The 18,353-nt window shown below is 43.6% G+C and overlaps 1 protein-coding gene across 4 annotated transcripts in view; it reads left to right on the top strand.

The window, feature by feature from the left end:
* Positions 1-18,353, top strand: part of DAB1 (DAB adaptor protein 1) — a 417,088-nt gene that overhangs the window by 330,411 nt on the left and 68,324 nt on the right. For all 4 annotated transcript variants that reach the window (XM_060005432.1, XM_060005441.1, XM_060005424.1 and 1 more), the window contains 4 exons: positions 14,505-14,636; positions 15,262-15,381; positions 15,859-15,897; positions 17,478-17,543. In XM_060005432.1, the coding sequence (XP_059861415.1) occupies positions 14,505-14,636; positions 15,262-15,381; positions 15,859-15,897; positions 17,478-17,543 (357 nt within the window). The remainder of the gene's footprint in view (positions 1-14,504; positions 14,637-15,261; positions 15,382-15,858; positions 15,898-17,477; positions 17,544-18,353) is intronic.

The raw sequence follows: 18,353 nt of genomic DNA, 5'->3' as shown, positions 1-18,353 counted from the left end.
CCCTGTGCCGCCACAGCAGCTACCTTGCAGCAGGCCTTCAGCCGCTGTCTGTGATGTGAGAATCCAGGCTGTTGAGCTCTTGCCCGGCGTGCTTCCTGGCCTTCCCAGATCCCCCATTGCTTACATCCGCCAGCATCTCCCGAATGGGCACCCCGAGGCCTGGTACAGTCTGCAACTTCCCCAAGGTCAAAGGAAATGGTGGAGCCTAGGAATGTTCCAGACCCATCTGACCCCGGCACACAGACCGTGCTTATGCATAGACTTCACCAGGAGGCAACACAGAGCCTCTTGCTGTAAGGTTGGGAGCATATCCAGTTGTCTCCAGAAACTACCAGTGCAGCCAGTGAAACAAAGCGGCACCCCGCCATCATCACTGCTGCTACCGGCACCGCCATCCAGGTTTTTTTAATAAGACAGAACCCCTGTCATCTGTGGATCGTGGATTGTGGGTGGGGAGCAGGGGTAGATGAAGGTAGGATCCATCTTTGGCTCACAGACATTTTTGCCAGAGTGTCCCCAGATCAGAGAGTCTTACGCTTCTACAGCCCAGGGCAGAAGCCCAGTCTGCAGTCTGGCCAGGGCCCTCGGGGCCTCCTCTGCAGCAGGACAGGCCGGTTCACCTGTAACCATGTGTCACCTGTGAGCCTCCTTCCCAGATGCTTCGGCTGTGCGTCCCCTTAGCTCCCATCCCGATGGCCCCCAGCAGGGAGGGGCTGCTTAGCTCGCTGTCCTTCTCCAGCCAGAGGATGGACTCCCTTTGCAGCCTGCTGAAAGGGTCAGCGGCACTCAGATTAACCGCAGAGTCAAGTAGAAAGCTGCTGACGATTTCAACCACCCCAGTTTTTTAACCTGACCTTCAAAAGCCTGCATCCCCTGGCCCTGGCCTGTCTTCTCACACTGCAACTCTCTGCGAGTATCGTATGGGCCAATCATCCCAAACGGATTGCAGTTCCCCATCTAGAACATGCTATTCGATAGCATCACATCCCTTTGGTATCCCTCTGGATGGAGCATCTTTTTTTTTAATTTTTAATTTAATTTTTGTTTTATATTGGAGTATAGTTGATTTACAATGTTGTGTTCATTTCAGGTATACAGCAAAGTGATTCAGTTATACATATACATATATCCATTCTTTTTCAGATTCTTTTCCCACATGGGTTATTACAGAATATTGAGTAGAGTTCCCTGTGCTATACGGTCGGCCCTTGTTGATTATTTTATATATAGTAGTGTGTATATGTTAATCCCAAACTCTAAAGACAAATATCATGTGATATCACTTATATGTGGACTCTGAAAAAACGATACAAATGAACTTATTTATAAAACAGAAACAGACTCACGGACCTCGAAAACAAACTTATGGTACCGAAGGGGAAAGGTGGCAGGGGGAGGATAAATTAGGATCCTGGATAGGACATCTTCATCCCTACCAACCCTAGGAGCACTCATTTTTACCTAGTCAACTCCTACTAATCTAGTCCATTCAGGCCTTCATTCCTACCCTGTTCTTACCTTTATTATGGCATGAACGCAATATTCTTTTTTTCAGTCAGCAAATTGTGACTGAGCCCCTACAAAGTGTCAGTGACTGCCTGCGTTAGGTGTGGGGATGCAGTGGTGACCAGGACCTGACATGGGGACTGCTTCCCTGGTCTTCACAGACTAATGGAATATACAGATATTAACCAGGCTGTCATGCCCATGAAGGGATAATTACAGACTGTGGCATGTGTTAGAAAGAAAGGGAATGGGTTTCTTTGAAAGCATTAAAGAAAGGCACCGAACGCCCTGTCTCCCCAGAGACTATGAGCTCCCCAAGGGCAAGGATCCTGCCCTTGTATTCCCAGCACAGTGCCTGCCACGGAGTTTCTGGGTCAAGGGAGATGCTCCGTTACTAGAACTGAGTCATGGAAATAAGCCGGAGCTGGGCCAGCAGGTATTTGGGGCAGGAATCACGAAGTGACTGCTCTCTCTGAGCCTGGCACAGAGATAGATGGCGGGAGGAGGGGATGAAGGGATAAGAGAGCACAGGGCTGGGCAGAACCTGACGATCACTGCCCTTCAGGAGGCACCCCGATGCGATAAAATGGGCGTGAAGTTTGCTGCCATCACGCCGACTTCTGGCACCAGCTCTGATCTTCACCGCTGACTGAACATTGATTGGGCAAGTTGCTTAAGCCCTCTGAGCCTCAGTTTCTCATCTCTCACTGGAAAATGATAGAGCCGAGGATTAGAATTTCTTAGTTCGTGTCAGTTTTGCCCTCTGAAACCCAAAGGTGAGTTGGAGGAGGTGACTGCAGGATAGCGTTTGGTGTATTTTCAGCGAAAAAGGCAATTTTGTGCTGATTTCTTTTCCTGACAGTTCATTTTCCAAGGCAACAGCCTAACAAATCATGGGGCCAATTAGTGTAAGAGAGGCAATTGATCCTGGTACTCAGAGAGCTCAGCCCACCGCCTCAGTGGTTTGGTGGTGTTTATTTGGGGAAACGCTGCACAGCACTAAATGGGAAATAATTGGATAGACGCTGTTATAAATTGCACGGCACTGCACCACGCTCGGCTTCTGATTCCAGTAGCAAGGTCTGGCAGTAATAGGAAAACTAAAGGCTTTGCTCTCCTGCCTTGAAAAGCGGAGCAAAGCTGGCCAGGGGCCCATCTTGCCCCTCATTTTACAGATAGGAAAATTGAGTCTCAATGAGGGAGCGGAGATGGGGCTAGATACCTAAGATTTTGTTGTTTCACTACTGCATTCTCTCGGCAAACTCCTCGAACAAAGGAATCTGGAGATAAAATAAGGAGGTTGCTGTATTTCTTTCCTGGGGCTGCCATAACAAATTACCACAACGGAGAGGTTTAAATGGAAATTTATTGTCTCGTAAAGGCTAGAAGTCTGAGATCCACGTTTTGGCAGGATTGACTTCTTCTGACCACTGTGAGCGAGGATCTGCACCAGGCCCGTGTCCTGGTTTCTGGTGGTTTGTTGGCAGTCTTGGGTGTTCCTTGGCTTTTAGACACGTCATCTGGATCTCTGCCTTCGTGTTCACGAGGCATTCAGTCCATGTGTCTGTGTCCACGTTTCCCCTTTTCATAAGGACACTAGTCATATTGGATTCGAGGCACACCCTATTCTAGCATGCCATAATTTTAACTAATTACCTCAGTAATGACACTATTTCCAAATAAGGTTGCATTCTGAAGCCCTTAAGTTTTAGGGCTACAGTTGACCCTTGAACAACATGGGTCTGAACTGCGTGGGTCCACTTATATGCAGATTTTTTCAATAAATACATACTGCAGTACAGTTTATGGTCGGTGAATCCGCAGATGCAGAACCGCAGATGCAGAGGGCTGACTGTTAAGTTATACATGGATTTTTCTACCACACAGGGGCAGGGGGGGAAGTCGGGGGTTGGTGCCACTATTCCACACTTTGTTTAAGGGTCAACTGTATTTCCAAATAAGGTCACATTCTAAAGTCCTGAGGTTTGGGACTTCAGCCTGTGAATTTTGGGAGGCTACAATTCAACATGTAACGATCACAAACAATTTACAGAACAGAATCTTTGGACTGGAGAGGAAGAATCATTTATTAAGCATCACTAGGTGCCAGGCAGGGTACCAGGGTCTTACTTAGTTCTCCCTCCAAAAGAATGAAGTTGCAGATGAGGAGACTAAGGTTCAGAGAAGCTAGGTAATTTGCCCAAGTTGACACAAGTAGTATGAATAGATTTGGATTTCAAGTGCTGACCTGTGTCTATTCAAAGTCATGTGTTTCTCCAGCATCCAAGTGTCTTATTAAAACAGATCTTAGAAGCCGTATTCACCACTACCATCACCTGCTATCCACCTCAATTTATAAATGAAGACACCAACCTCCTCACTCCTAATCCAGCATTCTTCCCATTGGCTGCATTTTAGTCACATCACTTTCTTGTAAGTTTCTGTCTGGCATGCAAGACTTCTTTGTGACCAAGACAGAGGTTAATTTCAAACTGGTTACAACACAAAAAGTAATTTTCCATGAAATGTAATGACCTCGTTTCTGCAGTGACTTGTAGCAAAACATGCTGTTTCATTTCCATTCATTCACACTCGTTTACCTACTTGCTATGATAATTTTACACCATAAGTTGAAATGTTGAAATCATTGGTTACGTTACTAAACACCTACAATGGTTATTAGGATTCTTCATGCAGAAAAAGGCAGAAATAAAAACAAGAATTTTAGGAGAATGAGAGTAGAGGCAGTTGAAGTACGTTCAAAGCTGTATTCAAGTGCACAGAGGCTGCCTGGGGTCTGGAGCCAGCCATACCTGGCAGCAATCCAGGGTCTACCTTATCAGCAATGTGATCTGGGTTGAGTTCTTCAACCTGTCTGTGTCTCACTTAACATCAGTAGTAAAAGGAGGGGAAGTAATATGTAAGGTTGTCAGGTGAGTGAAATAAATGAGGGTTACATATGTAGAGTATCTGGCACGATGCCTAGCACACAGTAGTCATTCTCTGGATAGTACCCTTTTAAAAAATATAATGAAAATTAAATCTGAATCCTTATGCATATTTGGAGAATATTCCAAGTTTGGGATATTTTTTTCCCCAGAGTTTCAGAAGTATAAAATTGTTTCCATATTTATTCAACCTGAACTTTTGAAAACGTTGTTGAAAATAGAACCACAACTGACTGATGTTTATTTATGCTGGCCTTGGGGAAGCAAGAAGGAACAAAGAAAACTGGCAGCACTATACTGAGCTCTTGTGAATGTGCTGAACAACCCGTTGTGTTTTGGACCAGTGGTTGCCTGAGGTGCACTTGATAAAGGCCTTTTGTCTGCAGCCTACTTTCAGTTAAGTCGTTGAAGTGTTCAGTGCCTTGGTCTCTCCTGTTCTCAGAGAGAGGAAAAAGGAATGGGAGATAGAGAAAGGAGCATGCTAAGATGTAATTTTTTTCTTTAACGTATTACCATGAAAATGTTCAAACAAACAGAAAATTTCACCTTTCGCCATATTTGCTTTCTCTGACTCTCTTTCTCTTTAGATAGGTTAAGAGATCAATAGATCAATAGATATCTAGATAATAAATAGCTGCATTAGGTGTGCTCATTGCCCCTGGGGTTTCATTGCTTCTAGTCCGTTTCTGCAAACAGTGCTAATAATATAGTTTTTAAATGATGAGTTCATATTGATAATTCCAATTTACAATTATTGGCTTATTTCTTAACTTTTACATGTAGATCTCATTTTTCTTTGACTGAAAAGCTTGCTGTCTAATAACAGTGTATTTATATATTTTTTTTAATCCTAACATATACCCAAAGCAATTTCAAAATTGCAATTCCAATACGAATTACTGCTAACAATAAACCAGACATAGACTTGAGTGTCAATGAGATTTACTGAAATCTCATGTTAGCCTGATATTCCCTTGGTAAGTCACTTCTTTCTGAGCCTTTTTCCTCCTGTCTAAGATAGGGATAATGGTGATCACTGTATTGTTCAGAAATCTTTTGGTTGCAAGTAATAAAAAACTCACTTCAGTCTTAAGCAACAAAAGGAATTCACTGATTATATAACTGAAAACTACAAGGTTAAATTTCTCAGGATAGTGGGATCCAGACTGTTAGATGATGTCATAAAGTTTAAAGCTCTCTCTTTCAACTCTTTTCTCTTTCCTGGTGACCCGATTTCCCAGAAGACTTTCTTACCACCCTCTGGTTATTCCAAGACTATTATCCTGTGAGTTCTAAGGAAGTCCTGACCTGAGGGAACCATGCTTGGTAATTGAACACTATGTTACATAGTCATTAGATCTTTTTTTTTCTTCGAGATTTAAATCAAAGCCTTTATTAAACATCCCTTCTTCAAACCACCCGCATTTAAACCTATACCCCTCTCCCGACTTTCGAACTGGTAGGGCTGTGCGTGTGTCTTTGTCACCTGACGGGTCAGATCCAGTTGGGTCGCACAATGCTGAAAAGCCCCGCCCAGACACACCACACGGGGCAGAACTCCACTGTTCTGTGCCCCCTCAAGATCTAGGCAGAGGTTGGCAGCAGTGGCCCTGGAATCAGAGCTCGAGCACAGGAGACCAGGAAGCAGAAGTCTGAGCCTCCTTGTTCCAGGCCTAGCCATGCAGAGCAGATAAGCTGCTCTTGGCTACCACTGGGTGGGGGTCACGCATGTGTTTTTTCTTCTCGTCTCTGAAGAAAAGGGTGAGAGATGGAGCAGGCAGTTTTCAGTTGTGTGTGGGTTTGATTTAAGGCTTTGGCTGTGGTCTGTTGATATATTAAAATACTTTCTGGGAACGCCATCTCAGTTGTCTGGGAGAAGATTCAAAGTATTCAGAGCCTACTGTCTACCAGATACCCTGCTAGACACATTAAGTGATCTTCTTCACATTCCCATTGTACAGATGAAGGAACTGAGGCTCCGTGAGGTAAGGCGACTTGCACATGACGACAAAGCTGAGATCTAAATCCTTCCATCACACGACCTGCCTTTTGGAAATGGGGACAGGACAACACAATATACAAACTACTCTGAGTGTGAAACAAAAGAGGAGCCCCCTGACTTACACATACACACGTATTGCTGGCTTTTGAGAGCTCAGACCGCATCTTCTTTATTTCAGTATTTCCAGGGCCTGGTGTATCCGAGTACCGAAGGGCTTTTAGGCATGAATGTGAATTGAATGAGAGAGAGGACAGCTAGTCCAGCTCGCCACCAACTGTGACTGTGCTGCAGCACATGCTCGGTCATGGGATGTAGAATTTTGATTGAACCCGTGTTAGGAAATTAGTGCTTCACACAGAAGCTCCTTTACTATTGAAGGTGGTTTTTATTTCTCCTGAGCAGAAATCTGCTTCCTTGTCACTTTGGTGATTGCTAATTGATTCGGCACACCTGGCTCCACTTTGCCTATTAGACAAATTTAAGCCTAAATCATAGGTCTGGAATGCTCTCAGCTAGTACAACTAGTTCATCTCCCTATTTTTAGGCAAGAACTTTACTCACATGGTTCCAGAGCTGTGTGTTTATAACATATGTTTAGAGAGTTACTAAGAAGAAGCTGCCTTTTATAGCTGTTGTCTTGTTATAAAGTTTCAAAAGAAGTGTTAAGAGCAAAAAAGGACATGAGTATTTACTGAAGCCAACCTCCTTATTTTAACAGCTGAGGAAAGCAAGTGTTACAGAAACAGAAGTAGAGCCAGTAGGGTTGTGGGGAGGGGGTTCGAGGACAGACTTGGACTCAAGATTTTACTGACAGATTCATTCATTCAAATTATTCATTTAAAAATAGGTACTGACAAAGTCATTAGAGACAGAACATAGGATGTGGTTTCCAGGGACTGGAAGAAGGGGAATGAGGAGTTAGTGTTTAATGGTACAGATGGTCACTTTGGGAAGATGAAGAAGTTCTGGAAATGGGTGGTGGTGATGGTTGCAGAGCGCTGTAAATGTACTTAATGCCACAGAAACATACACTTAATAATGGTTAAAATTGTAATTCAAGTTGTGTCTATTTTTCCACAATAAAAATATATATGTACTAAATCCTTACTATATGTCAGGCACTGTACTTGATATTCAGGATAAGATGAGAAAAGAAAGATATTGTTGCTAACACACTGGAGCTGATTTATATATATATATATATATATATATATAAAGTGTCCATATATACATCATGACAAACTAAAGAATCATCCCATATAGAAAAGTCCAGGAAGCTTAGTATTTTATGTAACCTGTATAAATACGTATAATTTTTTTTAAAAAATTAGTATAAGTGAGCAAAAAGTCCAGTTTTTAAAATAAGTTCACCATTCAAGGGAGAATGGTGTTAAGATTTTACAAGATGTTTTCCCAGACTTTTTATACACATAACATATATGGATAATCATACGTTTTTCAAAAACAGGATCATATTGAACACACTGTTTTGTAATATGCTTTTATTTTTTCATTCAGTACCATGTTGTGAATATATTTCCACAGCAAAAAATACATACGTTCCCAAGATGACTTTCAGTTAGCTGCATATTATTTCATCTTATAGCAAAGTGCAGTTACGTCAACCAATCAGTTAATGCTCAACATTTCAGACATTTCTAATTTTTCACTATTCCAGTAGCACTGCAGGGACTATCTTGTATCCAAGTCTTTGCCCACATCTTACATTATTTGCAGATAATTGAATCCCTACAAGAAGAATCGTAAGTCAAAGTTTGTGCATATCCTTAAGGCCTTGAAACGTACAGCCAATCTGCCCTCCAGAAAAGTTGCAACAAATCACACTCCCACAAATAACAAAAATAACCATGATGGCCAACATTTACATAGCCCTTATAATGTGTGCCTTGCACTGCTCCAAGCCCTTTATATATACCAGACTAAGTCATCCGTCTTCCTAACAGGACCATGAGAGAGGCACTGTTGGTCCCGTTGTACAAATAGAAAACCAATAGCCCAAGAAAGTATGTTTCCCCATACTTTTGTCAACGCTGGGTATTATCTTGTTTTTTTTTCATTCTGGTGGCGAAAAGTGGCATCTCAATTGTATCTGGTATATTTTATATGAATCAATTTAATATTTCCAACAACTTTTCGGATTCTGTATCATTCTTCATATTATACAAAAAGAGAAGCCTCAGGAAGTTCACAGGACATGCCCAAAGCTACACATCCAGTCAGTGATACAGCTTGGATTTGAATCGTGTTCTCTCTGGCTCCAGAGTTCATATTCTTTCCTCTGTTATCAGGCTGCCTCTTCAGCTAGAGACTGGGGTCTTTGGTCTTGGCCTTGAGTAAAACGTTCTAGAAGATTTCAGGATGGGAACTTAGGAAAGAATTCACTCTGACCTACCCCGTTGAACACTTGATGATGGGGTGCCTGGGGGCTGGTACAGGGGTTGCCTCCCAGCCTCGTTGGCACTGCCATGCAGCAAATGCATCCAAAAATATGTTGGAAAAGAGAAAGGCCTTTATAATGAGCCTGGGTCTCTCTTTGTCTTGTGAGATTTTAACTACTGTAACTGCCTGTAGTGTGAAGTAGTGTATTTTTCATGTATCTATTTTTGTTCTGTGGCTATCTGCATGTCTGCTTTTTTTGTTTTGTTTTTTTATTAATTCACTTGAATCCTGATGGGTTCCCCCCCCACCCCCCCCCCACCCCGGTGAAGAATATAGCCTCAGGAAAACACACCCTCTCATACACACACATACACACACAAAATAATAATATGAAGGCTAAGTAGGGTAGCATTTATTCTTTAAAAAAAGCTAATGGTAAAGTCTGAGCAGATGACTTTCTAATCCATACTGTATTTAATTGGCTGTATTGAACCATACTACAAATTAAGTCTTCTCTAATTTATCCTGTCAGACGATAACCCTGCAAACAATTTGGTATTCATTTAAACATTGGTAAATGGCTCATGGAAATGCTAAGAGAAAAATGGTGATCAGATAAGAAACCCTCTGTTTACAGAATGAGTCCTATGTGAAACGTCGTGAATTAACCTGATTGAATCAATCATTGAGCATTTATTGAGTGACTGCCTTGTGCAGTGTACATCTTTAGATAGCTTGGTTCTTCCTTCCTTCTTTAATTCACGAAACCTTATTTAGCACTTATTGTTCAAAAGGAACAGTATTAGTGACTAGGATAAGACCGAGGAGAACCAGACATGGATCTTTCTTTCAAGGAGCTAATGTCCCCAAAGTGGAGAGAAAACGAATGCACAGATGTTCTCCAAATGTCCTGTTCTCAGGACCTAGAGGCCTGTGCGTGCTACATTCTTTCTGCCTAGAATGCCCTTTCCCCCTGACTTTCTGGGGACTTCCCCTTTATCCTTCGGGACTGAGTCCGAGCTCAGCTCCTTTGTCAAGTCTTCCCTGATGCCCCTTCCCATTCCTGCTCTGACCCTACATAACCCTTTAATCTAAAGCTTGTCTTCTTATATTGTGGTTGTTAGTTTCTTTGCCTGCCTGTTCTATGAGATTGCAAGGGCCTTGAGGAAGGGACTGTGTTTTAATCCTTTGGGTAGGTGTAGCAGTTAGCATGAGATCCAGAAAAGAACAGGCACTCAATAAGCATTAATACCTACCGTGTGAATAACTATATGCGTGGAGAAATGTGTAGCAAAATTAAGAAGTTATGAAGCATCCCACATAGAAGAAAAAATACAACCCAATGAAATCTAGGACTGGGAATTATTACTAAGGGAAACAGGGGAGTCAGGGAAGGTGCCCTGGATGAGCAGGATTTTGGAGCTAGGCCTTGAGCATAGGGATGATATAGTTAGGTGGAGTTGATGAAACACGGGTCAGGGGAAGAAGATGGCAATCAGCAGAGAAAACAACACGCGTAATGGCACAGAGGTGGGGAAGTCCAGAACCCAAAGGGGGACGATGAGCCCTTCAGATTATTTTCACCCCTGGGAGGAAAGTCAGACTGGGTTGGGGAGGTTATTCTCTGAATTGGCCTTGGAATTCTGCAGCAATAACTTTCATCCTCAATGAGAGGGTTCGGAGTAGGAGTAGTAAATGAAGTGGTGGTGGAAAGATCGGGTGTTCTGGAAGACTCTTGAAAATCAAATATCTGCTTTGATTTGGGGGCAGTGCTTTAATATCTAGACTAAGTTTTTCCAAGACAAAAACTCTTTTCCAAAGGAAGGGTGGAGGAAGCGCACCCAGAATCTGCCTTTCCTCCACTCTCTCCCTCTCCCACTCTCTCCCTCTCCCTCTGGCCCAGGATTCTCCACACCTCCAGAACAACCCATGGCGCCCCAGAAACTCCACACAGAAACACTCCTGGGATGAAACGGTCCTTTTCTCCTGTGACCAAGGGCCTCACCTCCCCTTTGTGGCCTTGGCCGCTCAGCAGATACCACAGGTAGCCAAGCCCAAGAGTCCCCTTCCAGACCATGCGGTCTTGACATTTTTTGCTGAGATCCTGATTAGCTGGCCTTGACCCCAAACCTTCTGACTGATGACCCTTTCTGACCTCAGAATCCTGCTGGAATCCAGAACAGCCTCAACTCTACCTCCTCCTCCAGTTCCCTTTCTTCATCCCAGCTTATCAGAGATCATGATTTTGTTGTTGGTCTAGGGACCCAGGAGTCTCAGGAAAGGAACCTTAATTCTAAATAGTCTTGTTTCCTCTTTTCAATGCTTCGTCATCCTGAATAGGGAGAGTGGGGCCTGGGTTAAGTATGGGTCCAGCCAGAACACAGTCTGACCCTCAGTCCTTTCATGAATAAACTCGGAGGTGAACTATACAATATTTAGGTTTCCTCTGGCTCCAACTGTCTTTGATTTGTGCGGATGAAACTAGTTTGAAGACATGGAGCAATTCTGAGGCTCAGTGAACAAGTATTTCCAAGGTCCTCTGTGTTGCCAAGATGAATGTGATGATGTGGGATTAGCAGGATTCTAATATGTTTGTGTTTCCAAGGATCTGTATGACACGTGCATGATTAAGGCTGGAGAGAGTGGAGACGTATCCCCTTACTGGCTCTTCGTTTCCAAATGAATGAGCCTCTTCCAGAACAATCCTTTTTAACATGTCCTAAAATTAACTATGGGAAAAGGTAATGTTACAAATATTTTTCAGCACTTCACGCACACACACAGCCACACTTCGCGAGGCAACTTTAGATACCATCAGGCGCTAAAAATGATTTGATTTTAAAACACTTAATGAGCATTCCCAGATAAATTAAAACATCTCCATCTGCCGTCTTGCCTCGTAGGTGATCTTTTACCATTGCACAATCATCTCCAAATCTAATTCCACCAGGAAGACTTGTAATTGTGGTTTAATTTTAGAGCAATATTCCACTTGGCAATCAATAAGTACTGTCGTCAAACTTTGATTCAATAGAAGATGTGGCTAACATTCACCGTATTATGCAGAGAAAGAGATACTTGCAGGAAAGGGAGAGAAGGAGGATGCCTTTGTCTCCCACTTTCCCTCCTGTACACCATTCGAGCTCACAAAAGCCTCTAAATCAATACCCCCACGTTTCGTGAATATAAATCTCATCGATTTTACATCATTAACACCATGAAAAGCTACTGCTCTCTGAGGAGTTTTTCTCTGCTAGCTAAATATGCTCTCTTTTTTTTTTTTTTTTTTTTTTGCGGTGCGCGGGCCTCTCAGTGTTGTGGCCTCTCCCGTTGCAGAGCACAGGCTCTGGACGCGCAGGCCCAGTGGCCATGGCTCATGGGCCCAGCCGCTCCGTGGCATGTGGGTTCTTCCCGGACTGGGGCACGAACCCATGTCCCCTGCATCGGCAGGCAGACTCTCAACCACTGCGCCACCAGGGAAGCCCTAAATATGCTCTCTTAATAAAACAGGAACAAATGGATCTTGATCATTTTACTAACAAATACTTCCTTCTTCACCAACTTTGTGTGAAAATCCACTAGAAGTATACAGTTGTCTTATGGCCACTTGAGGGGCTAGGGTGACCAGGCAGTGATACCACCCTCCAAGCATGATGTCCAGTAGACACTGGGCAACCTGGACAGGCTTGAAGCCACCTGGAGAGTCCCAAGAGTAGTAAAGAGATGAGTGAATGGCCAGACTCTGGAAGGGAAAGGTGCAGCAGCAAATTCTACTGCAGAAATGATTCCTAAGGTCAGAAGCCTGGAAAGATGGCAACAGGCTGGGGAATGGACATTTTGGAAGGTCAGGGCCAATAATTCAGAACCAAGGCAATGGCCTTCATGAGAGGCAGGTGCCCACTGTCCTGAGAGGCTGGCTGTGTGATGTGAGATCCAAATGGCTAAAGGATCCGGGGAGATGGAAAGAGACCTGGGAGAAAATGTACTCCAGTGGTTCCCAACATTTTCGTAACCAGATTCTCCTTGTGTTACATTTCTCCTTCCCTCTACAAACTTAGTAATGTGGGAAACTTTGTTCACCACAAAAAAAGCATTTATAATCATTCACTTTCCTATTTGCATTATTTGAATCCATCACTAATTGCCGAAGAGAATCTGCTCCAAGATGAGCTAAGGATAGCCGGTATACAGTAGCCGGATACGGAGCTAAGGAGCACAACAGTAGCCGGATACGGTTCTAGATAAACTTGGCGTTTTCATTTGCGTGCACAGTGAGAGGTGTCATCTTATGAGGGATAATTATACATTTCTGTTTAGCTTTTTGAAATGTTGAAAATTGCCTGGTACCTCTTTTTATTACTTTTAATGACCCCAGTAGATCCAGAGCTTTGGGTTAGGAGCCATGGATCTGGTTCAGAGTTCTTCTTTAATAGAGGAATACACGGAGATCCAGAGAGGTACAGTGAGTGCCTTGTGTTCACATACAGTGGCTAGAATGCAAGCTTCTTAACACCCTGGATAATGAAAAGGTCCTTTGTAAGGACTTGAAGCACATCGTATAATGCACGGATACATACAGAGGACTGTTTAATGAGGATTGCCTTAGGAACATTTAATATAGAACAATGGCCGTAAAGATCACCATCACTTAACAGGATGGTGAGCATTATTTGTTGAAGTTTAGATAATAAAGGCAGGAAGGTCAATATCAAAAGATTTTTGCATTACTGATCAGCAATCCCAATTTAGTTCAACAACTGTGGGTCAGGGACAGTGCAAGGTATTAGGATGGCAAAGGTGAAGAAGACAGAGGCTGGTGGGGAAGACTGGGATTTAGGCAAATGTATCAGAGAAGGAAGATCTACGAAAGCAGGAGCCAGGGTAGCTGTGTGTGAGGAATCCATCAGGAGTTTCAATATCGCTATAGACTAAAGCTCTAGGGAAACACAGAAGTGGGAGGAATCACATCTGCAGGGAAAGGGAAGGCAAGCCTTGATCAGGGGGTTTCACAGAGGTGGGGCTATTTCAAATAGGCTTTGCAAGAGGAATAGGATGCAGGCAGGTGGATAAAAGAACAGGCATTGCGGACATGAGGACCAACCCATGAAAAGCCTCAGAGGTGTGGTGAACTTGGGCAAAACAAACAAGGGTGTTTGATCCTCAAGTCCCTCTACCGCCACCTCTTGGAAAATGGTTGTAACCACGCACATCTATGGTTCTCTGAATGCGAAGGGCACCCCCTGTCATTGTGCAACGTACATCTTCCAGCAGGGCAAGCAGAGGCCCTGGATACGTAAATGTACTAAATCTCAATCCAGAACTTAGACTGGGCTGCATCATGAAGAAAGATGTGGCAGGAGCCTACACCACTGAGTGAGGCTGACCGGTCCTGGCGAGCAGAAAAAAGAGCCAGATGCTCTTTCAGCATCTGAACAATCCTGTTTCTCTCTCTGGTCACAGCACCAAGGCCATGGAAGGAAGCCTCCATTTCTCAAGGGCAGGCACAGCTCTCCTTCCTTCCATCTGGACCAAACAGCTTTTCCAGAGCCCTCCGGGCTTGTTCACATGTAGCAGAAACACATCTCTTATTGATCAACAGCTCGGAGGGCAAGTCCCCTGAAATAGGCTCTTCTTTTTGTTTTCCATAGGCCCTTCAGCAGCATCATGCTGTTCACGAAATTTCCTACATCGCCAAGGACATCACAGATCACCGGGCCTTCGGATACGTTTGTGGGAAGGAAGGGAATCACAGATTTGTGGCCATAAAAACAGCCCAGGCGGTGAGTATCCCAATCCGAAGAGGACGCCTTTCCTTGTACCTTTCCTGGGACAGCACAGCCACACTGTTGGTCTTCGGAGGCCCACTGTGCCGTATGACTCAGCAATGCTGACGCTCAGCTTCCCATCTAGAAAGGATGAACAGCCTCGGAGCAAAGACGCATGCTCACGCCCATCCAGTTGTGTTGTTGTTGTTTTTCCTAATGGGTATTTCGTAATGACTAACTGTTTACCTTTCTGATTAAGCTGGACGGAGGCACACTATACAAATAAGTTTCCTTGTGTTCATAGCCTCATTTACAAAGAAAATAAGAAGAAACAAATAGCTGTTTTGCATAAGGCCTACCCTAATTTTATCGAATTTGAAATTACTAATAAATAAAAGCAGTGCCTTTTATGCTTATGATTGTTATGAATTTGCAAATATAATTAGTTGAAGAAATGAACTTTAGCTTAGATGCAATTTTGCTGAACCAATGTAACAAGGTAGAATTAATTAAAGACGGAATGCTTGCAGTTTAGTAGAAAAAGGAAGGGCTGCGGGTTGTAGCCAGCAAAAACAAAAATTGGTCGCTGCAGCTTAGTAACCACCCTTTTATTAACGTGCTTTACCACCTTCTACTCCAGGCTGAACCCGTTATTCTGGACTTGAGAGATCTCTTTCAACTTATTTATGAATTGAAGCAAAGAGAAGAATTGGAAAAAAAGGCACAAAAGGACAAGCAATGCGAACAAGCTGTGTATCAGGTATACCTGTGAATTTATCCTGAGACAACAGGGGCTTAAAATAAACAGATGTGAAAACTGACAGTCAAGGCTTCTCCTCCTGCTGCCAAGTAGAAATAAACAAAGATGAAAGGTTCCCGTGTAAATGACTGAAAGCAAAGCCACTAGACGTGAGCGCTTATTCACTGAGATTCTAGACGTGTTGGAGAAAGTGAAGTCTTGAAACCAGGGGAAGATTTCAGGGGAGGAGACCTAAGGAAACCCAACTACGTTTGCTGTTATTAACAGTGGGTGGGATCAGATTTGGAGATGATTGTGCAATGGTAAAATATCACCGGGGTTTTCATTTTTTTCCTGCCTGTTTTCTGCCTTAATGACCCGCCAGCCTCTCCTACCCAGAGCTGGTTTCTTCACTGTCCTGTAATTTCTGAATACCGTCTCACATCTCTCGCTTTATATCCTCTGCTTTGCATCCTCCCTTCCCTCACTCTGCGGTAGACAATTCTGGAAGAGGATGTTGAAGATCCTGTATACCAGGTAATTTCTGAAACGAGTTGGGGTCGAGGGTCAGGAATGGCCAGGCCTGTGGTGTAGACATTTTATCAGAGACCTGAAGGATCCGCTGGCTGCAGAGCCTGGAGAGGGACCAAGATTATTTCTGAGGGTGAGGGCTGCCACCCCCTCCAGGAGCGAATTTCCATAAAAACTAACAGAAATTTGGCCGGCATCAATAGCATGGGATTTGGAAATAGACTTCTCCCTTCTTGCCCTGCCTCAGCCCTCTCCACAATCTGTAGAAGTTTGGTCCCAGAGCTGAATGCTTGCAAGAGTCTCCTGAATATTCCGAGTTCATTAGAGAGACTGTGAATAATGAGGTGGCTTCAGTGAGTTAAGAACCAGAGATGGGGACTGACATTTTGGCGACATTTGAACACAAACCCGAAGGACGGTTTGCGAGCTTGAGAAAGGCTGTGAGGAGAAGTCCCTCGGGCCCCTGATTGGCTAGGCTGCCCCCTGACTCCCTGGCTCATGGCACAGGGGCTGTTGTGAGTGGGGGAAGGGAGATCCCAGAGACATGCCTGCCCGTAGCTTTCTCTGTGCTCTCTTCAAGGTTGCAGCCTAAGTGTGGGTAGAGATGGCCTCTCTTGGGTTCAAGGATATGCTCTGCTTAAACAGATGCAGAAGAGGAGGCCTCTCCCACTCTGTGCTTATTCCCAAGGAGAGAACAAAGCCAAACATTTGACTTGTGGGACATAAAAGACAATCTGAAACTTACATTTCTAACTGGGACACACATGGGTTATGTGTGTGTGTGTCACACATGCATTCTATATACATGCAGAGTTTCACCCAGAGAGCTGCTACTGCTATGACAAAAAGAAAATAATATGGATAAATAAGTAATAGAGTCCGAATAATTTGAAGGAGAAGAAGTATCTGACATAGATGGCAAACAAGAGTCAGAGGTGCACTGGACGGCAGGCCTTGCTTTAGAATGCCAGAGGCGTGGATTTGTCTATAATATGAGCTCAGCCCCTGGTTCGTGGGCTGGGAGAGTGACGAGCATTGCCCCTTTTGAAATGGCCCAGTCCTTTAGAGTCTGAAACACGTACGTGGAAAAGTTGATTTCGGTATTTAAAACTGAGGATGTAAAGTAAAGTGATATTTATGAGATGAGGGAGTTTGGGGCTTCTGAGCAAAGTCAGAATTGGCATATGACCCTGGGCCTTGGGGAGCAAAAGGGAGAGACCACTGTAACCCAGGGTTTGCAAAGGTGGGATCCCAGGAGATATCATTCCCACTCAGCAGTGCCAGCACACGCAGACGCTGCCGAGATAAATGCCACTGAATGAAGAGGTTATATCCCCAGAGAGGTCTGCAGAGGGCTTATGCAGACATGGCTAAAGGGCTGACCATTGGACACAGTTTTCCTTAGAAGAGGCAGGAATGTGTCAGGCCATTGGGAATGTCAGTAATTCAGTTGTCTCTTTAAGGTGTTTTCTCCTGTGCCTGTGTCTTTAATGCTCACTGCGATTTATATCCTGAATTCCAAATGCTTTTTTTTTCCCCTCTTTCATTTTCCCCTCTGACTTTTCCTCTCTGGCCGTTCGTCATAGTACATTGTGTTTGAGGCTGGACACGAGCCAATCCGTGATCCCGAAATGGAAGAAAACATTTATCAGGTATAAAACCGCTTTCCTCTCCTGCCTTTGCACCACCACCAGTAAGTGCACAGAAGGGGCTGAACAGCCATGGGCTCTCTCCTCACTCACACGCTCCATGTTGCTCTTCTCGTCATTCTGGGCTTGTTAAAATACCTTCACATGAATTGGTTCCCACTTCCCTGCCATTTACCAGTAGTTTTCATGCCTGATTGTAGACATGGTTAATGGCCAACTGGGTACAGTGTTTTAATTTTTAATGGAGCTTAACTATTTTCAGTTGACTCAGAAATCAAACATTCCATTTTACTAAAGCAATCCACGGGAGGGTTGTTGTCCGGAATATAATAGGGTCCTTCGTTTCTCAAAAGAATGTGCTGTTGAATTTCTTTAAAAAGTCAACTGTACTACTGAAAATGAAGACCAAATTCAAAAATGCTATTTGGAGACAACACTGGGAATATTAACTGAATAAAAGAAAGTCTAGCTAAAGTTTTACCCCTTCTGAAGCGAAGGTAAAGTCATATTCTTAAATGTCTGCTTATGTGAAGAACCCTGAACACACGTTTTTTTAATTTTATTTGAGTATAATTGATTCACAATGTTGTGTTAATTTCTACTGTACAGCAAGATGATTCAATTATACATATATATACTTTCTTTTTCATATTCTTTTCCATTATGGTTTATCACAGGATATTGAATATAGTTCCCTGTGCTATACAGTAGGACCTTGTTTATCCATTCTCTGTATAATAGTTTGCATCTGCTAACCCCAAACTCCCCATCCTTCCCTCCCCCAACTCCCTTCCTTTGGCAACCACAAGTCTG

Source organism: Delphinus delphis, chromosome 1 (assembly GCF_949987515.2).
Source record: "Delphinus delphis chromosome 1, mDelDel1.2, whole genome shotgun sequence".
Classification (NCBI taxonomy): domain Eukaryota; kingdom Metazoa; phylum Chordata; class Mammalia; order Artiodactyla; family Delphinidae; genus Delphinus; species Delphinus delphis.
The sequence above is the reverse complement of the archived record's forward strand: the minus strand, read 5'-3'. Positions and strand labels throughout refer to the sequence as shown.